This window comes from Metarhizium album (genome assembly GCF_000804445.1).
Source record: "Metarhizium album ARSEF 1941 chromosome Unknown scaffold_34, whole genome shotgun sequence".
Taxonomy (NCBI): Eukaryota; Fungi; Ascomycota; class Sordariomycetes; order Hypocreales; family Clavicipitaceae; genus Metarhizium; species Metarhizium album.
The window spans coordinates 59,364-77,218 of NW_024467608.1; the positions used below are offsets into that span (position 1 = coordinate 59,364).

At 53.9% G+C, this 17,855-nt stretch overlaps 3 protein-coding genes across 3 annotated transcripts; 2 read left to right on the top strand and 1 right to left on the bottom strand.

The window, feature by feature from the left end:
• Positions 1-2,929: 2,929 nt before the first annotated feature.
• Positions 2,930-3,737, top strand: MAM_07651 (PCI domain-containing protein; the record flags this gene model as incomplete). Its single annotated transcript, XM_040826449.1, has 3 exons — positions 2,930-3,088; positions 3,198-3,260; positions 3,351-3,737. The coding sequence occupies 3 exons, from the start codon at positions 2,930-2,932 to the stop codon at positions 3,735-3,737; spliced, it is 609 nt and encodes a 202-aa protein (XP_040675529.1).
• Positions 3,738-4,770: 1,033 nt separating this feature from the next.
• Positions 4,771-6,503, top strand: MAM_07652 (nucleolar GTP-binding protein 2; the record flags this gene model as incomplete). Its single annotated transcript, XM_040826450.1, has 2 exons — positions 4,771-4,798; positions 4,867-6,503. 2 exons carry the CDS (start codon positions 4,771-4,773, stop codon positions 6,501-6,503), a joined length of 1,665 nt encoding a protein of 554 aa, XP_040675530.1.
• A 231-nt stretch (positions 6,504-6,734) lies between these two features.
• On the bottom strand, positions 6,735-9,739 carry MAM_07653 (mitotic control protein dis3; the record flags this gene model as incomplete). Its single annotated transcript, XM_040826451.1, has 2 exons — positions 6,735-9,493; positions 9,544-9,739. The coding sequence occupies 2 exons, from the start codon at positions 9,737-9,739 to the stop codon at positions 6,735-6,737; spliced, it is 2,955 nt and encodes a 984-aa protein (XP_040675531.1).
• Positions 9,740-17,855: the final 8,116 nt, after the last annotated feature.

The following is a 17,855-nucleotide window of genomic DNA, read 5'->3' on the forward strand; positions in this document are numbered from 1 at the left end:
GAATGCGGAGGAAAATTCACAGCTGCAACCAACTTCCCGTCATGCCGACGGGGCCCATCAGATCGACCATGGACGGTGTCATTGCAGCACCGATGCGGTGGGGACAGCAGATACGAGGCTGGACAAGAAGCTGCCGTTGAGCCGAGAGGCCCTATTCACGCCGTCGTGTGGCGGCCGAGTAGACTGACAGACACGAGTCCGTATGGAGAGTCACCAACCCCGTGATGGTGGCGGGACCAACCCTTGGAATGCAGCGAGTCTGCACGGCAAACGTTGTAAACAAGGGTCAACCTCTGGGCATACTCGGCGTACCAGTGGTCACTTGGGTGGCTGGCTGCCAGATTCAGGCTGCTGCAGCCTGCAGGCCCAAGGCGCCGTCTGCCACGCACGGCATTGTCCGCGTCATCTCGAAGGCAAGATGCTGTGCTGTGCTGTGCATCACGCGTCGGCGGCAACTCATGACAACAAACGAGAAGTTTCCCCAGGCACCCAAAGAAGCCCAATTTCAATTGGCGCCGTTTGGAGACGGGTCTAGCCGGGTGGCCGGTTCGAACCGTCGAGAGTACCGTGGTTCATGGGAAATGTAGGCGGTGCCGGCGCGAGCGCGAGCATGGTGCTGCTGCTTAGTACTGTTCATGAGACCGCCACCTCAGCCGAAAGCTAGTACTATAATTACTTTCGGCGCACACTAGTCTCGAGGTGCCAGGCCAAGGACGACAAGAGCTTGAAAACATGGCACTCTGGAGATGACCCATTGCAACCCAACCACGACAAGCGCTCGTCATGTTGTGTCCCCTCGGCCCTTGCGTCACGTCGCCTAGCCCGAGGAAGTCGGCGACATGGGCCGCGCTTTGAACATCCAATATGCAGTACGGAGTAAATTCCCGCCGGACTTGCTTGGTTTGGGCCCCCCCCCCCAAAGGTCCAGCGAGCCAGCCGGTTTCGAGGCGATTGATGTGGGCCACCGATATTACGCTTGAGGCTCTCTTGGTTTCTTCGAACTCAGCCTGCTAGTAGTACTAGCAGTCAGTAACTCAGGGTCAATCACGGTACTTGTTGTCGAAGCAGGAGAGCCAATTGGGTGCCGTCGTATCCGTTGCGAATCGCACGAGTTGGAAAGAGATGGGCAACATGGGGCGTATGCCGTCTCGAAACCTCGCGCGCGGGTCAGCCCCTAGCAACTTTGCGGGGCCGAATGGCATGCATGTTCCATGATCCTCCGCCACGTTGACTGGCCTAATAAAGGAGGCATGGATGCTGCCACGATGCCCGGTGAGTGAGTGACGAGACACCCCGGCATGACGATTCATCCCTAGTCGACGAGTCGGTTATTGACGTCGACCATGGCGGCGAAGCTTGGGCCATACCAGCGGGACACGCGCACGCAAGCTTGCCACGATGCGCGAGATGGCGTCACTTGGAAGCGACTAGTAATCATCAATTGTGACGTTTAACTAACATTGCCTGTCCATGTGCTCGGTAGAGAGTGCCTGGAATGCGAGACGATCTGGTGCGGGACCATGGCATGAGGAAGCGAAGCGTCGGCGTACGTCGGTACTCGGCACTGATAACATGTTCAATAGTATCCGCACTCGATGCTCAGTACTCCGTACGGAGTATTCGGCAGACACAATTCATCAGACGGTGGCTGCCGCCCAGGTCGTCTTGTTGCGTCTGCTGGTCCATGGTGGACGGGCTGTCAGGCAGGACTAGGACTGGGCACGCCGGAGACTAACTACATGGCGCGTGAGAACTGACCCCAGCCAGACGGACCACGTCCACAACCGCCGGTCGTGAGTTGTAGCCACGAGTTTTTGTTGTGGCACCGAGTAGGGAGTAGTTGGTGATGAATGCCTTTCGATGGCGAGAGGAGCGATAGGAGCGGGGTGCCCAATGACTCAGTGACTGAGCAGGAAGGACGAAAGGAAGGGTGTGGTGGAGGAGGAAGGAAGCAAGAAGAAAAAGAAAAAGAGGCGGTTGAGGCTCAAGGTCTCCTCTACTCCGTAGTTGCCAAGTGCTCACCTAGGTAAGTGCTAAGTACCTACCTAGGCAGGTACCTAAGGCAGGTACTTGGCTACGTGCCCATGCGTTCTACCCCTGTTTCCCAACCACCCGTGACGTACAAGGGGCTGCTGGCAGGGGCCAAGTGTGGAGTATGCAATCAATCAATTCCCCCAGGGACCTGGCCGAGGTTCACTTGGCGTAAATTCGTCGCATGTACGGAGTATCCAAGAGCGAAGTCGAGTCGCAGGTGGACAGGCCATATTTCGGCCGGTGGACGCAATCAACTCCCAATGGCATAAGTTTGCCTTGTCCATTCTTGGTCTAGTCGTCACCGTCACTACTCCATGTTAGCATTAGCACCCGTTGCGTTGCCTGCCCTGGCTCTTTGCCGTAGCAACTTATCCGGCCAGTGCTGAGCTCCAATCTGGCCTCCGCCTAGTGGGGTTGCTTGCTTCGGTTGCCTCGTGTCTTGCTACGTACGTGACGTGCCATGGCCTCTTCGTGCCTTCAATGTTGCTTTGCTTCGCCTCGCCTTGCCTCGCCGCCTTGCGTGCGCGAGCGAGGGAGGTGTGGTCAACCGATTTCATGACGAGTCTGCACGTGGTTGGTCACTGCGCCCGCCCTGCACCTGCCGCCGGCCTGCCCATTTTTTAATTATTATTTTTTTTTCTCGTGTCAATTTCTCGTGGCCCGCATCTCCGGCTGCTTCTCTGCCCTTCTCCTCTCTCTCTTCCTTTCTCACCACTACACAATCATCGCATCCCAGCATCTTCAAGCTATACGCTAACCCAAGGCATACTGCTTCGCAGCTTCTGAAGCTCTACTCGCATCCGTAGCACTGCTTGTCCTTGACAGCACACCTGTTTTGTTTCATTACTCGCCGGCTTCAAGTCTCGACGGCTCCCGCCTCGCTTCTACCATCGCAATGCGCTTCTCTGCCGCCTTCGCAGCCTTAGCTGTTGCCTCGGCCCAGGTCCAGGGCCAAGCTACCAACAACACCTTCAAATCCGCCAAGGACATAAATGTTAATCCCCAGTCCGTCGGGCTGAATGTGCGAGGCAAGTATCTTCTCGCCATTGACCCGGTAGTCGGCTGCGCGATGCGGCCCATGCGCCTGTGGCGTCGATTGCGCCTCGTTGTTTTGTTTTCCTGCCCGTAACTAACATCATGACTCTGCAGCCACCTGGTGCCAGGGCCAGACAAACAGTTGCAATACTCTCTGCGGGGGCGAAACTTCCGAGAACAATTGCAAAGAGGTATGTAATTTTGTATCTTGCCATGACTCACGCAATTGGGCCGCTTGCCGTCTTTGGGAACCCAAGCAGGCTGATTGATGACTCTCACAGGCGGATCTTTCGTACGATTGCATTTGCACCTCCAATCACTCGGAGCCTGGACTAGAGTACTACACGCAGACCATGCCATACTACAAATGCCAGTACGCTTTGTCGGATTGCATCAGCGCCAACGCTGGTAACGCCCAGGGCCAGGACGCCTGTAACAACAACATCAAGCCTCTCTGCCCCAAGAACGACCCTCCCAAGAGCCTTGTTAGCAGCGGCAAAGATGACGGCTCCTCTTCCACCACGGGTGCTTCCCAGCCTTCTAAGACGAGTGGTGGCAGCGCCGAGGTGACTTCTACCAGCTCCAGGGCCTTTGCCGGCCCTACCTTGGCCCCTATGGGCAACGGGGTCTTTGTTGCTGCCATGGGTCTGATGGCTTATCTGCTCTAGATGGGCTGAGAGCAATCTGAACACTGCCTACAGCCGTACCGGATGCCCCCTTCAAGACTCAGGGCTTTCCCATATAAATTGCCTTTGATTCCCTGTGCCCATTTTGTTACCAGTACCAGCTTTCTGCGTGTGCGCGCGCGCTTGTTTACTTTTCTTTCATCATGTGCTCACCCACGGCTTCAACACTCGCCTGGCGAACAAACGGAGGAATGTTTGGAGGGTACTTGAGCTTCTTTTCGTCTCCCAGTGGCCGGTCGAGAATAAGTGTGGTTTTGAAGTTGACTTGTTTTTCCGTGGACGCTGCCGGCTGATACAGGATTGACAGATGAAGCTGAGGAACCAGATTATGTTGACAGGCTACAGCTACGGAGACACTGTTTTGGTGTTGGGGTCTTTATTCTAGATACATGATAGCAAGGGGCGAACTGGAGTAGTAGGAAGAGATTATTCTTGAGGCGAAGCAATCACAATCAATATCCCAATCTATTCCCCACGCGACATTGCAGCCTCTTGCGGCATTCCTCCAGCAGGTGGCAAGGAAGAAGGCGCGTTGAACTTGTGTCAGGTCCGGGAAGATTCAAATGGAGACACTATACGAAACCTATGAATTGACTGTGCGAGCCGATGATTTCCGTCCATCTGCAATGCTGACACAGCAAGCATGTACGAGGCATCCGGCGGCTTCGGGCAAACCTCTCACAACGACGAGTCGACTGAGGTCAATCGACTGCTAACGAATCCTCCTCGGTCGTCTCGTCTTGCAATGAGTAGAGGAAGACTTTGTGGACGGAGTCGAATGAATTTCCAAGGGTCCTACATGTCTGTAAGACGAGGCACCAATCACGCTTCAGTTCTGATCTCCGCCCTGCTGGGTGTGGCGTTCCTTCCGCGACGGTGTGTCCCTGGCAGCCAAGGAAAGCGGTGAAGTGAAAAAGAGCCGGCAGAATCTATACATCCCACTTAATTTTTTTCCATACCCGATCCGAAACCTTACACATTGCCTCATCCGTGGTCTTGGTTTGTGTTGCGCAACATGGCAGGCACAATTAACAAACCAAAGAGTGAGTTGTCGCGCACCCATCGATTTCAATGCCAAGTACCATCGCGATAGTCTAACTGCGAGCCACAGAACCCAAGTCCAAGAGGGGCACGACCCGTCTGCGAAACAAGATTGAAAAGGCCTCCGCAGCCAAGCAGAAGAAGCAGCGCAAGCTCGCCAAGAAGAACCCAGAATGGCGGTCCAAGTTAAAAAAAGACCCTGGCATCCCCAACTTGTTTCCATACAAGGAGAAGCTTCTGCAGGAAATCGAGGAGAAGCGCCTGAGAAAGGCTGCCGAGGCCGAGAAGAAAAGAGAAATGGCAAAGGCTGCCAAGACTGGTGCTGCACAGCAGGAAGACGAGGAGGCCATGGACGACGCTGACCATGTTGAGGGCTCTGTTGCGGACGTGGAAGATGAGTCAATGGACGAGCATGTAGATGAGTCGAATCCCATGGCTGCTTTGCTCGCCAGCGCGAAGGCTGCGGCGGCGCAGTATGATAAAGAGTTGGCAGACAGCGATGGCATGGACCACGATGACGAAAGCGATGACGAAAGCGATGACTCTGGTGATTGCGGTTCGAATCAAGCCTCGGTCGGCCAGGCCTCGTCGCGCAAGACGTACGACAAGGTTTTCAAGCAGGTCATTGAGCAGGCTGATGTAGTCTTGTACGTGTTGGATGCACGAGATCCCGAGGGCACTCGATCGCGAGAGGTTGAACGCAGCATCATGGCCGCTGCCGCTGATGGCAAGCGCCTCATTCTGGTTCTCAACAAGATCGATTTGATCCCCCCCCAGGTCCTGCGAGACTGGCTCGCGTATCTCCGACGATACTTCCCGACTCTTCCCCTTCGTGCCTCTGGCGCCGCTCCCAACGCCCACATCTTTAACCACCACGACCTGACGGTTCAAAGCACATCCGCGACACTCTTCAAAGCACTCAAAAGCTACGCCGCGAGCCAGCAACTCAAGCGCGCCGTGTCCGTCGGAGTCATCGGCTACCCCAACGTCGGCAAGTCGTCCGTCATCAACGCCCTCCTCAGCAGAATGAGCGGAAAGGGCGGTGGTTGTCGCAAGGCCTGCCCAGCAGGCGCCGAAGCCGGCGTCACCACCAGCATCCGCACCGTTAAGATCGACAGCAAGCTGACGCTGCTCGACTCCCCCGGCGTCGTGTTCCCGTCCTCGTCCTCCGTCCAGTCTGGCGGCCTCGTCAGCCTCAAAGGCGCAGCCGAAGCACACGCCCATCTCATCCTCCTCAACGCCGTCCCCCCAAAGCAGATTGACGACCCCGTTCCCGCGGTCAGCCTGCTCATCCGTCGTCTCTCGTCCTCGCCGGACCTGATGCAGAAAATGACCAGTGTGTATGACATTCCGGCTCTGTTGCCGGACAGGCTCGACGGCGATGTCACGACCGACTTCTTGGTGCAGGTTGCTCGGAAGCGAGGTCGGTTGGGCAGGGGCGGCGTTCCCAACATCAATGCCGCCGCCATGGCGGTTCTGACGGACTGGCGGGATGGCCGCATTCAGGGCTGGGTTGACCCGCCTGCTTTGGCTGTCGGGTCGGCTGATGGCTCTGCTGGGACTGCGAAGAGGGTCAAGAATGCGGGAGAAGACGAAGTCACGCCTGATCAGAAGGAGATTGTCACAGAGTGGGCTGCCGAGTTCAAGTTGGATGGCCTATGGGGTGATGAAGGTGCTGCGGCCACGGAGGATGCTATGGAAGAGTAGAACTAGCACAAAACCGGATTTTGGGTTTGATTTCACGTGTGGCGTTTTTCGAGGACAAGCATCTAATGGGGAAAAAAGGGAAAAAACAAACACTCGCAGCCACCGTGCAGATTAGCATGCTGATTGTTGAAGCATGACGTACGTGCCTCTGGTGACGGCCAACTACGTTCCATCACTCACAAGACTTTGCGAGGTTCAGCAGGATAAGGATACGCAGGCCGTGTATATCTGCTACGCATTGACCAATTCCATCTTGACGCCCCTCTTGCCCGTCCTCTCATCCTTCTCATCCGTGACCTTTACCTTGACCTTCTGGAACAGCTCGACCTTCAAGTCCCTGGTGCCCCTCGTGACGAGCGTGTACGTCTCGGCATCAAACTCGCTCTCGGGCTCGGGATCCGCCAGATCGCGCAGTCGGATCAGGCCCTCGATTCCGAACCTTGGGACGAGCACCACGAAGCCGTTGCTGAAGATCTTCATGACAAAGGCGTCCTCCTCGGCGACGTTGCCCTTGAGCGCCTGCGCGACGTAGTATGCCGTGCTTGCGCGGCCGGCCATCTGGGCGTTTCTGTGACGGACATTGATGTTCTTGCAGACGGCCTCGAGGCGGCCCCTGCTGCGGACGGACGGGTGCACGGCTTCGTAGCCGATGGCGGCGGCGAGCTGTCTGTGGGCGAGGAGGTCTGCGTAGCGGCGGATCGGGGACGTGAAGTGCGTGTAGATGTGCGACGCGAGCCCGTAGTGCCGGAACTCGGGGTACGCCTGGGTCCCGGAGCAGAAGTACTCGGCCGACATGAGGCAGCGGGTGGCCATGATGCGGACCAGGGTGTTGAAGAAGGGGTCCGACTTGTCGACACAGGCGTCGAGCGAGTCGGCGAGGGCTCTGGACGTGTCTGTGCGGAGCTCGAGGCCTCGCTTGACACGCAGCTGGTTGGCGAGCTCGTCGAAGTTGGTCTTGGGGGGCGCCGCGTGGCGGCGAAGGATGGCGGTCTGCGGGAACGCGTCGTATATTTTGGCGGCGACGCTGATGTTGGCGAAGAGCATGAACTCCTCGACGAGGGAGTTGGTGTCGAGGAGCTCCTTGGCCTGGACGTCGACGGGGTCAGAGGTTTCCGACTCCGTCTGGACCTTGACCTCGGGCGAGGAGAGACTCAGGGCGCCGGCCTCGATCCGCTTCGCCTTGAGCTTCTTGGAGAGCGCGAGGAGCGTGCGCATCCCGTTTGTGAGGTCGTCTTGCTGGGAGGCGTCGTCGATGCGGCGCTGGGCTTGTTCGTAGCTGAATGCTTCGCGGGACTTGATGACGGACTTGGTGAAGCGGACGTTGACCATGTCGGCGTTTTCGTCGAGCTCCCAGAGGACGGAAAAGGCGTACCGCTCGACGTAGGGCTTCAGCGAGCAGAGATCCGTGCCGAGCAGGGGCGGAAGCATGTCGATGCGCTTGTCGACGAGGTAGACGGTTGTGCCGCGGATGCTGGCTTCTGTGTCCATGGCGTTGGCGGGCTTGACAAAGTGTGACACGTCGGCGATGTGGACGCCAACTTCAAAGTTCCCGTTGGGCAGCTTGCGGGCGTGCAGGGCGTCGTCGATATCCTGGCAGCCTACAGGGTCGATACTGCAGATGAGAAGTCCTCGGAGGTCCTGTCTATCTTTCCAGCCGGGGTCATCCATGGACGCCGGTACTTTCCAGTCATGGCCTTCTCTGGGGAGGCAATCCAGGACGGTCTTGGGGAAGGGGCGGTATTGAACATCCCATTCGAGAAGAAGAGCCTCTGTTTCGGCGGCCTTGGTTTCGATTTCACCAAGCGAGCGCACAAAATGACCAACCGGATGCCTGGAGTCTCGCTCCCATGCGTCGATGGTCACCAGGAGTCGCTTGCCCAGAAGTTCAGATACCTGTCGAGTTCGCAGGCGAATCTTGGGGATCTTCTTATCCATGGGGATGAGGAAGACACTGTCCTGTTTGCGGCCCTGAGACGACGCGGACTTACTGGCCGAAGACGGGTCGATGTGTCCGACATATTGACGCCAGTTTCGCCTGATGACACCAACCACCTTGGCTGTAGGCTGCAGTTGGCTTTCCGACGAGGACTTGTGTATTCGACTTGCTTCCTCCTGCAGTGCTCTTCGTTCCTTGTCCGACACAAAGTCATTTCGATCTTCGGTATCAGCATTCTCATTCTTGGTGATGTTGTCCTCCTCGATGATCTTGGTAGACGGTGCCTTCCACTTGTCCTGGGGAAGCAGCTCTACGACGACGACATCTCCGTCAACGGCACGGTTGATACTCTCACGTCCTAGAATAAGAAGGGGCTTAGAGAAGAACGGAACTTTGATGGAGCCCTCGAGGTAGTTGTACGGCGAGACGTTGAAAATGCCCTGATGCATCAAGCCGGCTTTGACACCCGTTGTCATCTTTGATAGGCTGAGATACTCGGGGTAGAGCATTTGGGACTGCTTCTTGAAGCCGCCTTGGCTCTGATATTCAGCCACCATGTCGAGAAGCCTGTCTCCATCTTCAAGACTGCCCACGTAATCCCGTAATGAAGATGCGTTGAGACCTTCACTGCGTGCCTTCTTGAGGCTCTCTTGGTCGTCGCTCAGCATGACGACAGCAGGAGCCCTGCCGGCCTTGGCCTGGGACAAGTGCTCGCCATACCATTTGACGGCCAGACGGACCGCACGGTCATTCCTGTCGTTGATGCTCTCGTTCAGCTCCCGTTTGACGTACGTCTCCAGCCGGAAATCGTTGAAAAACACATAAAATCGCTTGTCGTCGCTTTTGGTAAGCCCAATCAAACGATTATACAAGGGCAAGGACCCGTTTCTCAGCTCCTCCAAGACCGTTTGCAAGATGATAACATCGTAGAACGCTGAACTTTGCTCAAAGAGATCCATGGCATTGAGAAGCGCGTTTGTGTCCGGCACTAGGTAATGCCCTTGGGGGAAGGCCTTGGTGCCCGCAGGCTTCTCCGACAGGACAAATGGCTGAGCTATCTCGGCATTAGAAGTTTGCGTCAATGGAGAAGAATCTCTAGCATACCCTGTTGACACGCATTTCTGGGAGCTCTCTCTGGGCAAACTCGACATAGCATAGAGGAGCACGGAATGTCGGTTCTGAGATAGACTTCCTTCACGATTTTTTGGACCTTGCCGCTGCGTGTTGAGCGGACATAGACTTTGGTTGAGATGTTGGAGGCTAGGGGATCCCCCTCGTGAGATCTCTTCAAGCTGGTCATGGCGGCGTTGATGCTCAAAAGTGTAGCAAGTTTATGAAGCCTTCATTTACTAAGCGAATCAAAGGTGAGGTTGCGTCTGCTTATCGATACGGTGTGGCGACGAGAATGCTTCAAATTTCACAAACTGCCACAACTCAAGGGTTGCAGAACCGCGATCTCAATACCATATCCAGCTTCTGTCTGATCCCTATTATTTGTTTACAGAAAACCAGTTGGATGAAATAAATATAGGTCATAGAAAGGCCACACGAAACTGTCGATAAAGGGTTGACCTCCCACGTGACTCAAGTCACGTGGTGGAAAAGGTGCTCCAGCCCAAAACGGTCGCTTTCGTCTGATTCGCCTGACGAGCAACAAAGTAATATCTTGCCATATGTTGAAAGGACAGCTTTGCATCTGGACAAATCCGCAATGACGCTACAGAATAATATCTCCACCATGAAAGACATCAAATTCTGGTAATGTAACATTGGTGTGTCGGGGCTCTACTTCTGCATCTACTTACCTTTACTTTTCGAATGCCGACACAGGCATGAATCATGCATGTCCTGAAGCATATCAACACATCCGTCCGTCATTACCCAGGAAATCTGTTTTCGCAACACGATCAAGTACAACCCCTACAAACTTGTTTCAATACCCAGGTCATGAAACAACAGCCAAGACACACGACGGGCATACCTGGAATGCGCCTAGCGGAGCGTCGCTCGATACCGAAACTCATGACCATGGACAGACCGGAAATGCATAAAAAGATCGTCATTCTGAAGCCCGGCCGCGCGGACAGGTCGGAACTTGGGAATGAGTCACCACAGCAAAAGGAAAGTAGTCTCGACTGCTATGCCGCCAAGAAGCTCGCGTGCATGTCTTAGCTGCACGACCGGGGTGGTCAAAGAATCGGACCCAAGGCGAGAAATCCAAAAAGAAAGAAAAGGGGGGAGGAAGAAAGGAACCCAGGGTCTCTGGTACTGCGATAGAGGCACTCATACCCTTCGAACCCAGGGCTCGGGGTTAGCAGGCGGCTGGGCATCCATGGATGTTGGTGGCCAGGTGACCTCTTTGCCGGAACCACTCCATTTTTCTGTCTTGGCAACATCAGGATACGGCGCATCAGATGGTACGCTGCCTTCGATGCTTTGGCCGGGCCGGATCAAAGAGATGCCTGTACGATGAAGCTGCAGCCAAGCCATGGATTTCATCTTGATCCACCCCACTTTACGGCAGACACGACAGGCCAAAGGACTGGTTTGGACAAAGGCAGAGTGGCAGGCAGAGTCATGTTGCGGCGGGATAAAAATGGACAAAGAGAGAGTTGAACCGCGGCGCCGGTCACGGTGCCGTCCGTGCACGACACAGGCCGCACCATGAACGGCGAATCAGCCATAGCGGGCAGTCCAAGGCCAGCCTTGTGAGATCCGTACTAGTCTGCCGTCTCGGTGACATGACGCCGTTTCCTCCCCTCGAACGGTGAGGCAAAAGTGCGGGCTTTGAACCTGCGGCCATGCATACTCGTCGTGGTGGCCGGGTGTCAAGTGCCTACTCTATCTACTCGAGTGCCATGCGGCCAGACTCATGATTTGCTGGTCTGTGGGCCGCAAGGTCACGTCTCCCTCAGAGATGCAACGCTATGCAGACCATGGTGTCAGCATGACGATCCCTGGTTCTTTCTTCTTTTTTTATCAACGTCCATTCTGGGAGAACGAAACCAGCGAGGTTTCCTGTGTAACTCTCACAGATCAATTTGACCGTCTCTCCGTGGACCAACCATTGACGGGTGAGCGTCTCAAAATCACATCCGTTGCATGTCCGCGTCCTTTGCGTTCAAAGAATATAGCCGGCACTCGAAATAGAATACGACAACGCTGCTCTCACCCCTCGCCGTCAGTGTAGCTTCCTTGGTGAACCTCACGCTTGAGTAGTGTACTGTCTGTGCGGAATGTCCTCGCCATTCCCGAAGGCCCGGCGTAATGTCTCACGACTAGAAATGCTGATGATACGTACAAGTGACGGCCGGAATCGCGACCTAGTCATCATTGACGACCCGATGGCAACAAGAAGGGGGGACGGGAGGTGGTTTACCTGACAAGGACCAATCAAGACCTTCCAGATCGGTTTGCGAGAAAAGGAGTCGATATCTCATCCCGGGTTCCAACTCCGTCCAGAGACCGGCCCTGCCCTCGTTACCCAACATGGTCACAAGGGATAGCCCGATCTCGTGACGAGCTCACGCCCATCTTCCTGATGTAGCAGGCATTTTCCCGCTTGAATCGTCACGATGACAAGACTGCCTTCCAGGAGAACAATGTGGTCCAAAAATTACGCCATTCTCATTCTCCCCTTTGGAAGAGATGTGCCAGGCGCGCGCTGTGCCGGATCGATGAGTTCTAGGCGTCTCAGAATATGGTGCTGCGTGTTCGGACGCCTTGTCTTGGACCAAATCCGGCGAGACCTATTTCAGGACATTGAGCGACAAAAACGCTGAGACCTTCTCTTCCGTCAACCCGGGCACGTTCTGCCAGAATCTTGCCAATGAGGGCTCGAGGGCAAGGTCATCACGAATGTTTTGAAGCCTGCCTTTGATCCGTGGCGCTCGAAGGATATTTTGGCTGCCGAAGCGACACTAATACATGCATATATAATAATGTCATTTATCAGCAAGTTCTTTCTTGGTGTGCGCTCGCGGGCAGGTGATGGGTGGAAACAAGGCTTGAGCAAGCTTAGGACTGTGAAGAATAGTTTGTCAATATTCGTTTGACGAGACGATCAAACCACAGCCAGCTTATACTTGTATCGACTCTTAAGACCATAATGCGACCTTTGTGCTCGCCATTCTAAACGGATGACTCGCCATCACCTGCAACGAAAAATGTGCACCATTGTATGACGGGCCGAAATGACCAGATAGTCATACGGGCTCCCGGCCAGAGAGCAATGCAAAATGAACCTTGGGGCCACTTCGCGGATACATCAGGTCTGTTTATTGCACCGGAGGCAGCTTCCATCGGGACGGGCGCTCATGGAAGACCATGAGGGGCCGGCAACGGTACTTTGATACGGAACAATCCGCCGTGAGTCCTTTTGAGAAATACTATACCATGTATTAGCGTCACCTCGAGGAGGTGAGTTCTATTGGACAGGTTGCACTAATGGGGTCCTTTTTTTCCCTTGGTACATAGTAATGCAACGCGGCATCTGGTCAGAATTCGAAATTATCAGCGAGGTTCCTTCCTCGACGGTATAAGTGACCTCGATCAACTTGAAGAGATAATCGCCATGTTGACCATCAAAAACAGAGCGTCGAAGATGTAAATTCGAGTCATTGAGAACACCGCCTTTGTGTTTCCAGAAAATCTCAGGCACGTGCGTGGTGTTCATCCATTACAAAACGCGTAACCACGTCTCGTGATGCCAAACACTGCATTGCTGCGGAGTCTCATAATTTTCCACATCCTCCAATGCTCGCAAACACACCGCGTATACCGTTACACCGCAGATTCTCATTCGAGCGACAAAGAAGGGCAAGAACGCGAAATGCGTGCAAGTGAAATGGAACCCTCAAGATTGGCAGCATTGCAGGTGCTGTGAAAAGTCGTGTATCAACTCTTCCCACCCCCTCTTGCAGCCACACTAACGCCGTGCATCATCATACAAAGTACCCCATAGTACAAACATGCGTGAGGAATGCGAATCATCTCAGTAAAAGACAAGGATGACAAGGATCCTTAATGAACCCTGAGTAGGCGCCGCCTTCTGCGAAGCAAACCGCCCGGCGGTTGTAATCGTGCGATATCTGGGCAGCGCTGTAGGTGCACATCTAAAGGGGTCTTTCCGTCTTTCCCTTGGAACAGTTGATATACTTATACGGGTGCATGGCGAGGCGATGGCCTATAGCGGATGTTGAAAGTCTCAACGACGCAGGTTTAAAGCGCTTTCCAGAAATCTGACGCCAGTCCCAAGTTGAGATTAACGCCAGGCCTCCTTGGTGAATGCGATTGCGTTTCGAGCACGATAAGAGTGAGTTTGCCGGATCAGGCGCATCGTTGCAAGAAGACGGCCTTGTCTCGTCGGACTGTCCTCATGAGACGGTGCCATGTGTTGCGACGTCTGACTGGGGGATTGCCTCCCTCATGCTTGTTGGATGAGTGAACGCTTGTATGCCATATAGTGGTCCCCTGACAGTCGAATCTCATCGTCTGCAAGGATTTCAATGTGCTCATATCCTACGCTTCTCACAAGACGGTCGCCATGGTCAAATCCAATGTTTTTCTCAGCCAACCCAGCAAGATTGGTCCTGAAACAGCCATGGTGAGGGGCTTGCTTGAATCGCTTGCCATGGCGTCCCGAGTATGAAACACTCAGCATCTGGTCCCGATTACTAAATCTGAACTTCGATGAGATTTGAGGACAGTTCGCTAGTTAATCGACGGACTAATGAACTACGAAGAGATACCTCGCCAGGACCGTTGCACTGGGTATTGTCGCCAGGAGCCTCTCCAACTTCTATCCTCCAGATGCCCTGGTCTTGCGAGCTTGGACTTTGCTTACAGTCCATGACAGGATACTTTGATGCTTCTACAAAAGCAAGCACTGAAGCTGAAGGCAAACAACGCGCCATGACACCGCAACGTCGCACAAGGAGTAGAAGGCACCAGCTGCAGGAGTAAAGTCTGGCGCTATTGTCGGCGGACCCTTTGGCGTCTGTGGAGTACAATGGCGAACTAGTGAGAACGTTGTTGTTTTATCGGCAGTAACTGACGAGTTGAGGCGTCAAGGATGAGGACAAGTGACCTGTGGCTGAAATGATAACCTGAGAGGAGATTAGGGTCGATCGAATCAAATCCCATTTCGGACCGTGCACCGGCGGCTGCAAGGTCGTCCGAGTCTTCATATGAGCCCAAGCGCACAGCATTTTCGACCATTTAAGTTTTGTAACATGCTCACTATAATGAGTGAGTCAAGTCTTCTGGGGACTAGCCACAATGACAGCCGTGTAAGTTAGTTGTCACGTCCCCCAGGGTATTTCGTTTCTCAGATCTCTCACTTGTGAGAGGTGTATAGATCGACAGGACGACTCAAGCCAACCAAAAGACACAGCCACGAGCCCTGTGATGCGGGGTGCTTCGTTGCATACGCTGTGATTGTGATTGGACTACCCGACCTGACGTACTCCGTAAAATCCATCATGTACGGAGTATCCCAAAGCACCATGCATGGTCATGCGCGGTCAGTGTGGCTGGACAGAACCTAGTACGTATGGCTTTGGTGTGGTCTGAGGTGTCTGGGGTTGAGCGATCGCATCGCTCCCGCACCTCCCTCCTCATTCTCTGCACGTCCTTGTGCACTCCTTGAGAGGCAAACTCAAGGAAGTAAGAGGGTGCTTTGGTCTTGGTTGCTCCTTTGGCTGGAGTCATTCAGACCTCTTTCAAGCCACGGCTGGGAGTTTGGCGCACGCTGGCGTCACGGCGTCGACTGGCTCATGTTCCCGTCACAGTCAAGAGAGACTTGCGAGAGCTCCCTTTGTCCATTGATGAGAGTTAGTGTTCGCCGCCGAGAGGAGTACTTGTTTGATAAGCAGTCTTTCCAGACATCCAGTACCCGGGGGACAGGGAGGAAGTCTACTCGGTTAGTGAAATGCGAGACATGTGTCCAGCATGCCCATGAGACATTGATCACTGGGAGAGTGAACACGATGTGCAGTTTGGAGCTTTGAGCACCAGGGTAAGGACGACGATGACCATCATCAGCCGAAACTAGTTGACGGATTGTTGAAATCGACGTGTGGGAAAGTCGCAATCGCCCAGTTGAAAATCCCGGTCACCTACCTAGGTAGATAATTACTTTTTAGTGCTGAAAGATGACAATCACAGCGCGATGCAGCAAGGCGCAATTCCGTCTAACCGGCCGGGTGTCAGTGAATGGTCGGTCGAGTCGGACGATTCTTACCCACCATGGCTTTAACAACCGCTTCTCGCGGCCATGAATTGGCGTTGCCTAGGAGGCGTTGAAGCACCGTGCCACGGTCGTACTAACACGTCGTAAGCAGTATTTGGACGATGGAGAGACACCTTGGTGTAGGCTTCAGGTGGAAATACAAGTATCTTGCTTTTCAATCCTCCCTGCTTCCCTTGGTGCAGTCCTGGATGATTGCGGTAGTGTGTCCTTCGTCTTCTTTTGTAAATCTGGCACGGCGTAGATGTCGGCTTTGTACTCGTCAGCTTGCTCATTGTAAAACCGGCGGACATCATGGGCTTTGGAAATCGTGTTGAAAATGAGGACTATCGCTTTAGTGTTGAATGGCATGTATTATCCGACATCTGGAATGACGGGCCGCGAGATCGTCGTCCCATGTCGCTGTCAGCCGGGCGGGTGGAGCCACGAGGCACGCACAATGTCAAAAAGCCTCTTAGGAAAATTACCCAAGTAGACATAGACTTCTGGTCGATATGGACGGAGTACATTCAGTTGCACGCGCCTCCCAGTGAGGAGCATGAGCATTCATGATGAGTATGACTGGTCTGGTTCTAGCTAGGTCAGGGCCGAGGGGGGCTGAGAATCCGCACGATCGCGCCTGCTCCAATCAACCGACACCGGTTGGGCCTTCCTGCACTCTTCCACCTTTAAGAGCGCTCGTCTGGCAAGAGCGGCAGTCCTTCCTTTCCTGAGCTGGCTCTTGTTTAGATGATGAGAGGGAGATGCTTGACTTGCACTGTTGCAGGGTCACAGGCGTCATCTTTGTCGAGGCACCGCAAAGCGACACGATTTTGTTCCCGTGCTCGATAAATCCGAAAGGCTATTTGATACGCAAGTGTTAATATTGTGAGTTATAATCCAGGGCGGCCTTGTTGTATGAAAGATCCATAATAGCCATTTTAGCTAGCAACGGCTGAAGCCTCCAGCACCAGCGGCGTTGAAACTCACAATGGACGCTTGTCAGTGGGAGGCTTGACGCATCGAAGACGGGGAAGATGTGCATGGTCAGCAGCGAACATATTATATCCAGGCAGCGTAAGCACTTGATCAGACCAGCGTCACATCCCTCAGTCTTCCCGGTCCTCTTGCTGATTTGATTAGTAGCTAGGAGTTTTGCAATTGCAGGCGGGCGAGAGCGCTTCACTGCTCCGCAGTATTGAAATCCGTTGATTGACGTCAGCCGACAACAACATGCCTTGCAACTGCTGGGTGGTGCGACGTTCTAAAACCGTCAGCAGCGTTCATCTCCGTCAATCAGTGGATAAACTGGCAATTATATCCTAGCTCCATATGCACCCAGCCAGTTAACCCCTTGGCCTTTGCCACTCCATCTACCTTGGGGACTCTCGGCCCCGAAGCTGCATGGTAAAGGAACGAGAGACTATGAAACAGGACCATTAATATCCAATGTCAATCGGTCAAAAATTGCCTAGCCACGATAAAGGTTGTTAAGCTGTCGTCGTATCGTGTCAAAATGGTTCGTTTTGCTTGTCGACAGATGCTTGCTTATGTACTCCGTAACCGCAGTTCGACAACAGAGTAAAGGAGCATGGGTGTTAACGACGTCGTCCAGAGCCATCTATCCTCCCCATGTCAGAACTGAACATGGCATTATTTTCGTTTCCTTCCTTTGCTCGGCCTTGAGGAAAACAAAAAAAAAAGCACTCACCTCTTGTCCCCATTATGTCCATATTGAACATACTAAACGACAAATCTTTCATCCTATTATTGGCATTGACCGAACTACGAGCTGTGACGAGAGACTTGGTACATGTAAGCCATTCCTGTCCCTTCCTCTGAAGTCACAACGACCCAGGTCCTATCAGGTACTTACCTACCTAGGCAGGCAGGTAGACCACGAGACGGCGGTGTATGTATGTTTGTATCACAATGCTCCCCTCCAAGCGTCCAGGGGTTGTGCTTCCCCCATGTCCCGAGTCCGACATGCAGCCTGGCTGCATCCGTTCTCGCGTGAGAATGGGGGAAGCGTCGCACTTCTTGGTATTTCACATGGCCTCTCCGATCTGTGTGATTTTGGTTGATGGGCGTCGCCCCACCCCTGAAGTTTTTTTTTTTCTTTTCTTTTTTTTTGCTACTGACTAACTTACGTTACCGGACAATGATGGCTCTGTTTGTGGTATATTGG